Raw genomic sequence first — 11,873 nt, 5'->3', positions numbered from 1 at the left:
CATTTTTAGCAGGGTTCGATTCACTTGATTAACCAACAATCTCACCCGGGAGTGATTCAGTTCGGCGGTTAGTGAGTATAAATCAAGCCCAAAACCTTGACCTTTTCGACAGGCAGGCAGTCCGTGGTGATTTGATCCGGAGAGGATTTGGATTCTTGATCCTAGTCTCAAGGGTCAAATCCAGCTAGGCATTCAGAGAACGATTCCCAAGACACTACATCAAGTCACCTCGCCCTATCCAAATTATAAGCCAAAAAGCCGCCCATGTTAATGCTACCAAATGCCAACTACCTAGATGTATCTAACTACAGGTGCAATCTCGCCGGCGCCGCGCTCGCGTGCGTCCGACCCCCTGGCCGACCTCCGATGGACGATCTGCCGCCATTCCGCACCCAGTTCCGGATCAATTTCCCAAGCCAATTCCGAATGCATACCCAGCCCCAGATTCCGAACCCATAGATGTTGCTCTTCCGCTGCCCATAGAAGCTGCGAAGCCCCTGCCAGACGACGGTGGAGAAAAAGAAAAGCTGAAAGACCAGGGCGCCCAGCAAAGTCCAATCTAATGCCGTGCCGTCGCAACCCGAACCCGATGATGATGATGATGATGATGTGCAACCAGATGATGATGTTGTGTATAGCAATGCGAGCCCCAGCGAAAGGCCGGAGACGAGAGAAGTTGAAGACAAAGACGAAGAAGTAGAAGATGAAGAAGATTCGTTATGCGTATCGACAAAGGAAAATGTACAGGGTTCTTGCTGTTGGAGATCGTGTGATGTCGTAATCGTAGCCGTCGTTACGGTGGCATTTCCGTGCTTCCTGCCGGCGCCCGCCGGGGCCGACACACTGACTCGAGATACGGCGGACGTCGGCGCAGCGAGTCACATACCCCGGCCGAAGAGGACCGGGTACCGGAGGCTGAGGAAGCGCTTCTTCCAGCCGCGCTGCCTCACCTGGGCGCTGCAGGGCTGGCCGTCCGCCTCGGTCTTTGCGCTGTCTAGCCCCGGAACGAATTCGCCGCTGACAACAGGCGCGGATTCGACGGCGTCAGCTGCACGGCCGGCGGCAAGGAGGGCTGAGTCGGTGTTGGCGCGCTGGAGTCCCGTCTTCGCGGCGGGCTCCGACCGCGGCTCGTCGTTGTGCTGCGCCGCTTTGGCGTCAGAGGGCCCAGCGGGCTCAGCATCGTCGGGAACAGGGACAGCGTCCGACGAGGACGCCTCGGGCTCGGGCTCTTGCTTCGCCACCACTTCAGGCTCGACGGTCTCCTTCTGAACCTATTATTCACAGTTAGCAAACACTCTTGTTCTAGAACTCTCGGCTCCGGCTCTACCTTCTCTGGCTCCGGCTGTGCCTCGACTTCCTTGCTCTTGTCCGTCTCAGGCAGCTCCTGCTCATGGACTGGGGTAATCTCGGGCGCAAGGCTCGCAGCGTCGTCCAGCTGCTCCGGGGTCCTCTCGACCGACTTGGTCGGCAGGGGTGCCGGCTCGGGCTGGGACTCGAGGTCCTTGGACTGGGCGTCGACGAGTGTCTCGGCGGAATCTCCCTCGGCGGGGAGGGTCTCGGAGACCACCTCCTTAGTAGCGTCAACGTTGACCTCGGCGTCCTTGTCGGTCTTGTCCTTAACATCTTCCTCGGCACCAGCAAAGTCGCGGGTCTCGATGCCAGGGACCTCCTTCGGGGCGGTGACCGATTCAAGCTCGTGTGCGGGCTCAGGCACGGTCTCCAGTTCAACGACCGAGGCCTTGCTAGATTCGACCTCGGGACCTTCCCAGAATCCCGAGTCGGCCTCCCGAAGCACCGCGGGCCGGAATTGGGGTTGGGCCTTGGACTCAGCCTCATAAATCTCGGGCACATGCTCGGGAATAGACTCGAGCTCCTTGGGTAGAGGCTCCAGGTCGATGCCCTTGCCGGAATCCTTGCGCTCCCGCTGAACAACGGTAACCTCCTCGGTGGTGGCGTCCTCCTCCTGCTGCTGCTTGGTTTCAGGCTCAGTGGCGTTCTCCTTCTCCGTCTCCACAGGGGCGTCGCGGGGGGCCTCACCAGGAACCTCGTCCTTGGACTCGATCGGAGCCTCGATAGGAGCCTCGGTAGCAACCTCGACGGCCTCGACAGGAGCCTGGACAGGAACCTGGACAGGAACCTCACCCGACTCTTCATTGGTCTCATCATCCGAGAGCTTCACTCCACCGTCAACCTCCTCATCCTCGGCCTCAGCCTTGAGCTCGCGTTCAGCCTCGGCCTTGGTCTCAGGCTCGATGGCAATCTTGACCTCCTCCTCAGCCTCGTCTTTGACCTCGGACTCGGAGATAGGCAGGGCCTCAACTTCAGTCCCAGTCTTCACCTCAGGCTCAATGGCGATCTTGGCGACGTCCGATTCAGGGATGGACCTGTCCTCGGACGCAATGGCCGACTTGATAGGCGGCCCCGGCGGGGGCATGACGTCGAAGATGACCGGGCCCAGCTCAGCAAAGGGCGGAACGGCACGGGACGTCTCAGGCACGGGCTGGATCTCGAACGTGGGGCCCGTCTCCGAGGTCGGCTCGGGCGAGATGGACAACGAAGCTTCCGATTCGTTGTCGTGAGCCGTCCACGACGTCACCCTCTTGCTCTTCCGAACGGGGGTGACGTCTTCCCGGACGACGGACCTCGACCTCATCTCGAGGAGCGACTTGGGTGAGGCAGACGCGGGGGTTACGGGCCGAGAGCTGCCCGGGCTGGTGATGGGGCTCGCGATGGTGCTCACGCCGGCGGCGGGGGCCGGCGAGTCAGGGCGGACGACGATCCTCTCGCAGAAGAGCTCGAGGACGGTCCTGAGGAGGACCCTGTTGGGCGAGAGGATGCCACTGATCTGGTCCAGCAGGTTCGACCCCATAAGGGTTGCGGGGTCCTTGAGGTGCGGGCGGATGCGGGCCCGGAGATAGTCGAGAAACCAAGCGTCCCCCTCGGTCAACGACGGGTACGCATCCCGGGCCACCTCGAGAAGAGTGGGGAGGGCCAGGTTCCTGCCGAACTTGTCGATCTTGGCCTCGGCTAAGCGCATGAGATCCGGGAGCTCGTACGCCCTCGCGGCGGCGTACACCTGGATGCTGGTCTTGAGCTCACAAACCTGCTTCGTCATGGTCTCGGTCGGCCTGGGCTTGAGCGAGCTGTATGTGCCGGTGTGGAGGTAGTGGACGAGCACATGGCCGACGTCCTGGGGGATGGTCGGAAGCTCCGGGAGGCGGTTCTCATAGGCGGCATGGAGCTTAGGGCTCTTCTTGAGGATGTCCAGCGGCACATTGAGCGGGCTGGAGAAGGGGACAGGGCAGGCGAGGCTGCCGTAGGGCCTAGGGGTGGGTAACAAGACGAGTTAGCTTGAGGAATAGGGAGGAATCTCTTTCACAACAGAGGCTCTACGGGCAGTCTACGGGCAGCGGGGAATGGGCACCACTCACGAAGTCTCGGGCCTGTTGTCGTTATCCCTCCTCGCGGGAGCCGTACCCTTACCATCAGCAGCCTTGGCGGCGCCGGATCTTCTTCTCCTCGCCATCATGATTGTGGTGTAGAGGTATGAAGTGGTGATGACCAAGATGAGTCCGATGAGGGTTGCGGCTTCGACCGTGATGTAGATGTTGAGATTGCAAAGATATCTCATTGCGCTTTGAAGCTGCAATGCCTTGTGGGTCGACCAGCCCCCTCGTCCAGACGGCGCGGGCGTATTTCTACCCGGCGGTGAGCAGACTGTCGAGTGAGCTGGCATCGGTACCAGCCTGTCGCAGACTCTGCCACGGCATACCCCAGCTGGCTATCTCTCCGTGCCCAGCCCAGTGGCCCAGTTGGCCCAGTCGCCCCAGCCATTGCTTGCGTCGGACTGCTCGGTCGAGTCTTGCCATTCGTTGTCGAGTCTCGAGTTGGGCCTCAATGGCAGCCCTGAATGGCTCGTTCCCGCCAAGCCCGATGGCAACTGGCTGTTTCGCGTTGCCGGATACCCAGGCTCGAGCGCCAGGAACATCGGGGGTGGGTCTGACTAGGGGAGCATTGGAGGGAGCCTGGGAGCATTGCGTTGCCGTGGTGAGCTGTCAAACGCCGAAATTCTCGAGGCTTGCGGATGGGCCGAGTTCCCAGGGAAGCCAGGGAGCAGATCGGCGGGGTCTTCGCACTGAGTTTCGACCAGTTGCAAGGGAGAGTTTGCATCAAGTGTGCAGCAAGTCTGCAGCAAAATCTGCAGCCACTCTGCAGCGAAAGAGCGAGTCCAAACTGTGACTCAGCGATCGATGTTGTGGTTCCTTCCCAATCGGATGCAGCCCCGCCCACTGGTTCGCCCTTTCCGACCAGTCACTTCAAAGCAGGGCGAGTGAAGGAGCACAGCGAGTCGCTCATTCTCTTCGGTTGTCGATTCTTGCTTTGCGGCCCGCGATCTCGAAGGGGCAAAGGCGCATGTGAGCTGCCCCCCTACACGTGGCCCGCGCGCTCTCTCAGTGTCGAATTTGGTCTTAGTTGGTCGTTGGGCCCGCGGTGGCGCATCGCCCGATGCCAAACCCAACGTTTCACCCAAGACCGAACTGCCCCGAACAGCCGCGCATGTCGGTTTTGGTTTGACAGACAGACCGCCACGTAGGCGGTCACCAACCCACAACCATCCTTCAATCAGGCTGCGCAGCGCATGAAAGTCGTAACGAGTACCCATGCTCCGACGATGCAAGGACGTGTTTGCAATGCACAATTGTGCAATACGCAAGGCGAGGCGTTGGGCAGGGGCCACGACATCCGAGCCAACCTTGAAAGAGTTGGATTGACAAGAATGAACAGGTTTGCCATGGTCAATTGACCTCTCTTAGGGCGACAGTTGGGCTGTCGATGCCCTTGGAGTGAGGTGGTTGGGTGGAAAACGGCGAGACTGGGAGGTCGGTGCCCCACCACCAAGCCTGGGTTAGGGTTCCAGCCCTCTCTTTTGGGCAGCCGTCCACTGTCATCGAATCCTTCTGTTTTTCGGTGACAAAGGGATTGACCTATGATCTTCTTGTTTGGACTGTGAGCCGTTAAGCTTTTCAATTGCCGGCCAGTGCCGGCCCTGTGCGAGTCTGTGATGGATTTAGCTCCTTGGCCCCTTGATCATGTTTGAGACATGACATGGAACTAGTCAATGGAAGAGGGGGCGGGGTTGCACAGGGCGAGAGAGAGAGGGGTTGGAAAGTTGGAAAGGCGGGTAAGTGTCCTCCGATCATGGCTGCAATGGTTCAATTTCCGGCTAATGGGAAATTCCGTGCCATCTGTCAACTCCAACCGTGTCCAGTTCAGCAGCAGAACGGCACAAGGCTTGGATTAAGTCTTTTTTTTTTTTGTGAAGTCCAGTCAACAACTCAGTTTTTCACAGCCTTGCATCCAGGTTCCAAGTCGAAGTTCGAGGGTTTCTGTCCCCGACTCGACTCCCAATTGGTCCCCCCTGCAAGCCACAACACAACTTGGCATCGATCTTCGACGGGAGGAAACAACCTAAAGCCCCGCTAACTCCTAAGCTCGTGTCAAGATGGAGGAACATTTCCCGTCCATGATAAGAAAGCAATGCGAGGTGTGCAAAAAGACGGATGGTTTATCGCGGTGCGGGGGGTGCTACACCTACTACTACTGCGGCCGCGAACACCAAACATCTGACCGCCCAACTCACAAGACGACATGCAATACTATCAAAGGCACTAAGACCAGGCTCGATGAAGAGGAGGCCAAGATACTTGCACGGTCCGCCGGCGACGATGAACTGCCAGCAAACGCCATGGAGTTGGGCAGGCTATGGCTTTTCCAATCGGCGCGGCCGTACTTGCGAGCCCTATATGAACACGGCGAGATGCTCGTCCGTTCCTGGAGACAACAGGGGATCGAGGATGCTCTGGCGGTCTATCTCAAGCTCTTGCGGTTGAACACATCCGATAACCAAGCAGCACGCCATCTCATTCCCGCCCTCTACATTCGGCTCGGTCGTAACCAGGAGGCCTACGACTTCGTGAAGGGATGGGGGCTCCAGTTCCGAGGTAGGCCCGAGGCCAAAGATCTCGAGCCCAATCAGGGGTATCCCCACGTCAAGGACGCCGATGCCACCGAAGAAGTCGAGCTCTGGACCGGCGGCAGGTTCCTGGACCTCTCATTCGTATCGAGCCTGCAGCTAATCAAGGTGCGCCTGCTGTTGGGTCTGCAACACCTACTCCAGGCCCGCGCCGGCCTTCCCGAGGGCGCGCCCATGCCATCCGCCCGGGAGGTCCTCGCGGAAGTCCGCGGCAAGTACGGCGAGGACATTTTGGATCGCATGCCCGAAGTGTTCGCCGACGAGGCCTCGATCGTCAAGAAGCAGGGGGAGCTCAACGAGCAACTCAAGGAGCTGTTCACCGCCGTCGACAAGTACAACAAGCACTTCTGGCCCATGATGCTCCAGCCCGAGGAGCGCGACTTCACGACCGGGTCCCAGATGTACACGCATGGATCGCGCGAGGAGGCCCACCTCGCCTTCTCGCAGACGTACTCTGCCTGGTGCGAGACCCCGATGGCCATCGGGATGATCCGTGCTGCGGTGAGTGCGGCAGCTACCTAAGGGAAAATGATGAGAAATAAGGTTACTCATCTTGATAGGTCAAGGGGAGGAAGACTTCAGGGGCTGTGTAATTACCTATGTTACATGGAGAGCCATCACAAAAAGCTCCGGGCCGAGGCCTGAATCCCTCGTTACCCTCAAGTTTGCACCAAGTACCTATGATATTAACCAATCAAGTAGCGAGGACGAGATACAAACGGACCTATGAATAGGTATAGGCAGTGAGAAGGAAATGTGACAATGGATCAGCAACTTCATCAAAAATGCATAATTTTGAAAGGGGTCAGGATGGATGGCAAAAGGTACGTCACCTGCAGGATTCGAACCTGCGCTCCCGAAGGAACTGCCTCGCAGCTAACTGGCGGTTAGCAGGGCAGCGCGTTAACCACTCCGCCAAAGTGACTAAGCATACAATAAATATTCATTTGCTGCTACCTATCAGGATCGTTTCGATGCCAACGAGGGCCAGCTTCAACAGGAGTGACCGTGCCCGCTGCGCGCGGGCACGCCAAAGGAGCCTGGAGGAACTTTCTAGTTGTTAAGCGTACTTTCTTTTTGGAAGTCTGTGATGTTACAGATTAAAGCTGCTTATCTCCACCTAAAGTTGCGGAGTCAACGATGTAATTGTATTTTTTTTCATTTCATGATGGTTATTTACGAATGCTGGGAAAGTAAGGACAGGGTGTCCATGAGATGGAATGTATCCAGATCGACGGGGCCGGTAAGGGACACACGTGCCGATGTGCCTGGCCAGGGAACCGTTTCATCGGGGTTAGCGAGTCGCCGGGGGATAATCCTTAGATGCGTCAGCGTCCTTTGCGAGTCAGTGATGGCATGGTAAACGTGCATAACGTATATTATCAACGAATGACCCATATCAACGAATGACCCACTTTCCACGCGACGCGACACTTTTGCACCCAACATCAATTTCCTCAACCATCTAAGATGCCACCTACGTTCAAAGAAGACCGGATGGTCTTGGCACTTCAAGCTCTTAAAAACGACAAGAATCTGACCGAACGAACCGCGGCTAAGACATATGGCGTCGACCGTAGAACCTTGGGCCGTCGTCGCACCGGCAAGCCTGCACGACGCGATATACCAGCCAACTTACGGAAGCTGACAGATCTGGAAGAGCTTACAATAGTTCAATACATCCTTGAACTAGATGCGCGTGCATTTCCACCTAGACTGTGTGGTGTGGAAGATATGGCCAACCATCTACTACGTACGCGTGGCGCGCCCCCTGTCGGCAAGCTCTGGGCACATCGGTTTGTTAAACGCCAGCCACGGCTTAGTACACGTCGTACACGTAGATACGACTACCAGAGGGCTAAGTGTGAGGATCCGAAGGTCATTGGCGAGTGGTTTGCACTTGTACAGAATACCAGGGCCAAATATGGGATTGTAGATGACGATGTCTACAACTTTGACGAGACTGGGTTCATGATGGGCATGATCTTCCCAGGTATGGTAGTTACGACCTCAGATGGCCGTGGCAAGGCAAATCTGGCCCAGCCTGGTAATCGCGAATGGGCGACTGTGATCCAGGGGGTCAACGCCCTTGGCTGGGCCATCCCTCCATTCATCATCCTGGCCGCGCAATACCACCTCGCCAACTGGTACCGCGAGTGCAATCTACCACTCGACTGGCGCATCGCAACTACCGACAATGGCTGGACTACCAATGCAGTTGGCCTTGACTGGATCAAGCACTTTGACTACCATACGGCGCCCCGGACAAAGGGTATATACCGGTTGTTGATCCTCGACGGCCACGAAAGCCACCACTCCACCGAGTTCGAGCTCTACTGCCGGGACAACAAGATCATCACACTCTGCATGCCCCCGCACTCTTCCCACAAGTGCCAGCCACTTGATGTTGGCTGCTTCGGGCCACTGAAGCAGGCCTACGGTCGCTATGTTGAGGAGCTCATGCGGGCACATATCAACCACATCAGCAAGCTCGAGTTCCTTTGCGCCTTTCGCGAAGCCTTCTTTGCTTCCATGACAGAGAAGAATATCCAGGGTGGGTTTGCAGGGGCCGGCATCGTACCATTCGATCCAGAGAGGGTGCTTTCTAAGTTGGATGTCAAGCTTCATACACCAACACCCCCAAACTCCCGGCCTGGCACTGCACAACCTTGGGTCTCTAAGACCCCACATAACCCCCAAGAAGCCAGCTCGCAGTCAAACCTTATCAAGACTCACATCGCTAGCCATCAAAACAGCTCCCCAGCTTCAATGTTGGCTGCTGTTGACCAGCTTACCAAAGGTACAACGGCTGTAATGCACCAGGTGGCTCTCCTTCAGTCAGAGGTCTCTTCGCTCCGCAAGGCCAACGAGGCACTGAGCAAGCGACGGAGGGCCAAAAAAACACGTGTGCAGCTTGGAGGGTCACTTACTGTACAGGATGCACAGGATCTACTAGACCAGAGGGCTGTAGGTAAGGGGGGAGTGCAGGAAACGCAGCCGGATGGTAGTGGTACAGGGGGGGCTCGTACGAACGTTCGGTGCTGTAGTAGATGCCGCAAGCCTGGCCATAATGCCCGCACTTGCCAGGAGGGTGCAGAAGCCACTGATACAGCTGTTTCTGATGTAATTGTAGTTATTTCCTAGTGTTGTTGTAATATTTCTAGGGATAGTTAATGTAGTGCTGTGGGGGCTGGGTCATTCGTTGATATGGGTCATCCGTTGATAATATACGTTACGGTGTTAAACCACCATCACGCGGCATTGCGAGGGTAATTTTTACGGATTGGGGATCGTCTATCTCCCATCCGTTGACTGCTACGCCTTCGAAGGCAAGTTTGTTCGGGAACAGTCGGGCGGTTATGGTGAACCATTTTCTCTCCCAATCTTCTTCCAGTGTTGTTGCTTTCGGTTCTGTGTTAAACATGGAGAGTATTACCGGTAACCCCGAGCTCTCTTCGTCTTCGGTGCTAAGGAGCTGCGGATAGAGGTCGTGGATGAAGGAGGGTTGGGTGAATGGGAGGAAGGTCCCGGCTTTGAAGTTTCCTGCGCTTGTGTAGCGGGAGCCGGTTGGCAGGATCTCGCATTGGGCCAAGTCGGATTGGTAGGTGACGATGAGGTCTCCGCCAGTCGCGCCTTGGTCTCGCTTGTTTGGTAGTGGGGGTATTGGGTAAACGATGGAGGCGGAAGAAGAAGCCATCGTGACTGCAATGGAATTATAAACAGTAACTATCAGGAGATGATTGTAGTTTAGGTCAGAAAACCAGGATGGGAAGAACACGTTGAGTTCATTGGATTGGGGGAATGGAGCACCGTAGTGTAAAAAAGGTGGTCTCTGGCACCGGTTTGACCCCATCGCCGATGTATGACGCCGCATTCCTGAGTCTTCAGTAAGCTATATCGTCATATAGGGGCTTCAGTAGTTATATCCCGTAAAGATTAGCCTCTGTGGCGTAATCTCACAGAGCTGATAGGTTCCGTGTGTTTTGTGCGTCAAAGAAGCAATACACTTGGGACGTCTTTTTGAGTCACGCTATTGGTTCGATATTGAGTGTGAGCAGGGAACGCTTTGTCGTATGTTTCTTTTTCATGATGAGCGACGGAGAATGACGTTTGGTTTGAAGGTGATCTGGAAGGTTGGATTTGGTTCTGGTTGAGGTACAGCCGGAGGAGGGTTGTTCGCTCGCCGTGGTTCCTCCGGGAGCAGGTCCGCGTGGCCGGCTGTCCAAGGCTGCGGGGCTTCCTCCGGCGCCTGCGCAATGGCGATCAGACCGAGCAGGACTTCCAGCGGCTGAGCCAACGCCTCTATACACCGTCGTGCAAGTGCTCCTTCGTAGATGGGCTGAGAGCCATCACGCCCTTGAACCAAGATCGGTGGGACCTGAACATGGCAGCCGTCGTCCAGTGGGCTCGTGCCCACGGCAAACACATCTCCATCTTTGTGGCTAAGCATGACGCCGAATCGGGGAAACGGCTGCGCGTCGAAGAGCTGGGGGACGTACTCCGCCACGGAGACGACTCACAGCTGCCGACCCCTGGCCTCTTCTTTTACGCCCAAGGCATGCCGGTCGTGGTGACTCGCAACCAGTTTGTCGGGCTGAAGGTCGTCAACGGGGCACCTTTCATGGCCGTCGACATCTTCCCCGACCTCGCGTTTGGCACCATCGCCCTTACTAGTGACGTGACTCTCCATCTCGGACCGCCGGTGGCCGTCCTCCTCCAGTCGGACGATAGCGCGGACCTCGCCATCCCCGGGCTCCCCAACGGCACCATCTTAGTCAAGAGCAAGACGGTCGCCATCCCGAGCCAAATGCGGGGCAAGGAAGGCAGATGGAGGGGCAAGCCCGGTTTTCGGTGGGTCACCCACAGAACGGGACCTCTTTGTACACCGGCCTTCGCCATGACGGATCAAAAGAGCCAGGGAAAACAGTTCTCAGACGCGCTCGTCAACCTCAAAGGCGTCCACTCCCGCGGTACGGCGACTCGACCCAGTTTCATGAGTCTGTACGTGCAGCTATCGAGGGCGGAGAGCTGGGACGGGCTGCATCTGTTTCGGAAACCGGCGCGCGGCGACTTTATTGAGCCCAAGAATGTCCTTGACAAAGACATGAGAAACGCTATCGTCAAGCTGGAACAACGGGGCAAGGAGACCAGACGGCGGTTCGAGCAAGACCACAGGCACGAGCCGTGGCAAGTGGGTGACAAAAAAACAGGTCCATTGACCCAGTCACCCCATGCTAAATACAGCTAGCGCCCCGCTCTTGCTACAAAATATTGCATCACATCAACACCAGCGTTCAGGGGGTATGCCTTGTTTTCGACGGCAACTACGTCGTCAATCACAACGTTTGTAAATAGAATAAATGTGATACTATTGTTAGATAGGAAGCGCCATCTCTGTCTTCAACAACAATTGCCATGGCTCATCATAAGATAGAATTGGGATTGCAAATGACTGTGTTGTTTTATGGTGTTGAGGCTGTTGCTTATGTTGGTGTGATGAGAGGGGAATTTTTTGTAGGATCAAATTGCATGGACCTGTTTTTTTATCACCCACTTGCGTGGTTTCAAGAATGGGATGCAATGCTTGAATCTGGCCAGGGGTCTGAAACCGATGACGTAGAGGACGCGGCGCTCTGGCGAGACCCTGGGGTTTCCGAGCTCAGATCGTAGCACAGCTCTCCACCGTTGCTCTGTTTTGGAGCTCTTTTCCAGCGGAATAAGCTGCTTCAATCAATATTTTTATTTTCCTTCTCACCTTGTTGGCCTGCAATCTGCATCCTTGCGTGGTCGTCGGTGAAGCTACCTAGAGTTGCGCCATCTCATTGGCCCTTTGTTGGAA

At 56.4% G+C, this 11,873-nt stretch overlaps 3 protein-coding genes and 1 non-coding gene across 4 annotated transcripts; 2 read left to right on the top strand and 2 right to left on the bottom strand.

The window, feature by feature from the left end:
• Nucleotides 1-291: 291 nt before the first annotated feature.
• Nucleotides 292-3,988, bottom strand: CHGG_10994 (uncharacterized protein; the record flags this gene model as incomplete). Its single annotated transcript, XM_001226260.1, has 5 exons — nt 292-527; nt 887-1,271; nt 1,328-3,323; nt 3,432-3,746; nt 3,849-3,988. The coding sequence occupies 5 exons, from the start codon at nt 3,986-3,988 to the stop codon at nt 292-294; spliced, it is 3,072 nt and encodes a 1,023-aa protein (XP_001226261.1).
• Nucleotides 3,989-5,503: 1,515 nt separating this feature from the next.
• Nucleotides 5,504-6,556, top strand: CHGG_10993 (uncharacterized protein; the record flags this gene model as incomplete). Its single annotated transcript, XM_001226259.1, has 1 exon — nt 5,504-6,556. The coding sequence occupies one exon, from the start codon at nt 5,504-5,506 to the stop codon at nt 6,554-6,556; it is 1,053 nt and encodes a 350-aa protein (XP_001226260.1).
• A 305-nt stretch (nt 6,557-6,861) lies between these two features.
• Nucleotides 6,862-6,959, bottom strand: CHGG_11224. Its single transcript has one exon. It is a non-coding gene; the product is annotated as a tRNA-Ser (tRNA).
• Nucleotides 6,960-7,504: 545 nt separating this feature from the next.
• On the top strand, nt 7,505-11,282 carry CHGG_10992 (uncharacterized protein; the record flags this gene model as incomplete). Its single annotated transcript, XM_001226258.1, has 4 exons — nt 7,505-9,005; nt 9,484-9,635; nt 9,860-9,921; nt 10,196-11,282. The coding sequence occupies 4 exons, from the start codon at nt 7,505-7,507 to the stop codon at nt 11,280-11,282; spliced, it is 2,802 nt and encodes a 933-aa protein (XP_001226259.1).
• Between the last annotated feature and the right edge of the window lie 591 nt (nt 11,283-11,873).

This window comes from Chaetomium globosum, genomic scaffold (assembly GCF_000143365.1).
Source record: "Chaetomium globosum CBS 148.51 scaffold_8 genomic scaffold, whole genome shotgun sequence".
In the NCBI taxonomy this organism is placed as follows: Eukaryota; Fungi; Ascomycota; class Sordariomycetes; order Sordariales; family Chaetomiaceae; genus Chaetomium; species Chaetomium globosum.
The sequence above is the reverse complement of the archived record's forward strand: the minus strand, read 5'-3'. Positions and strand labels throughout refer to the sequence as shown.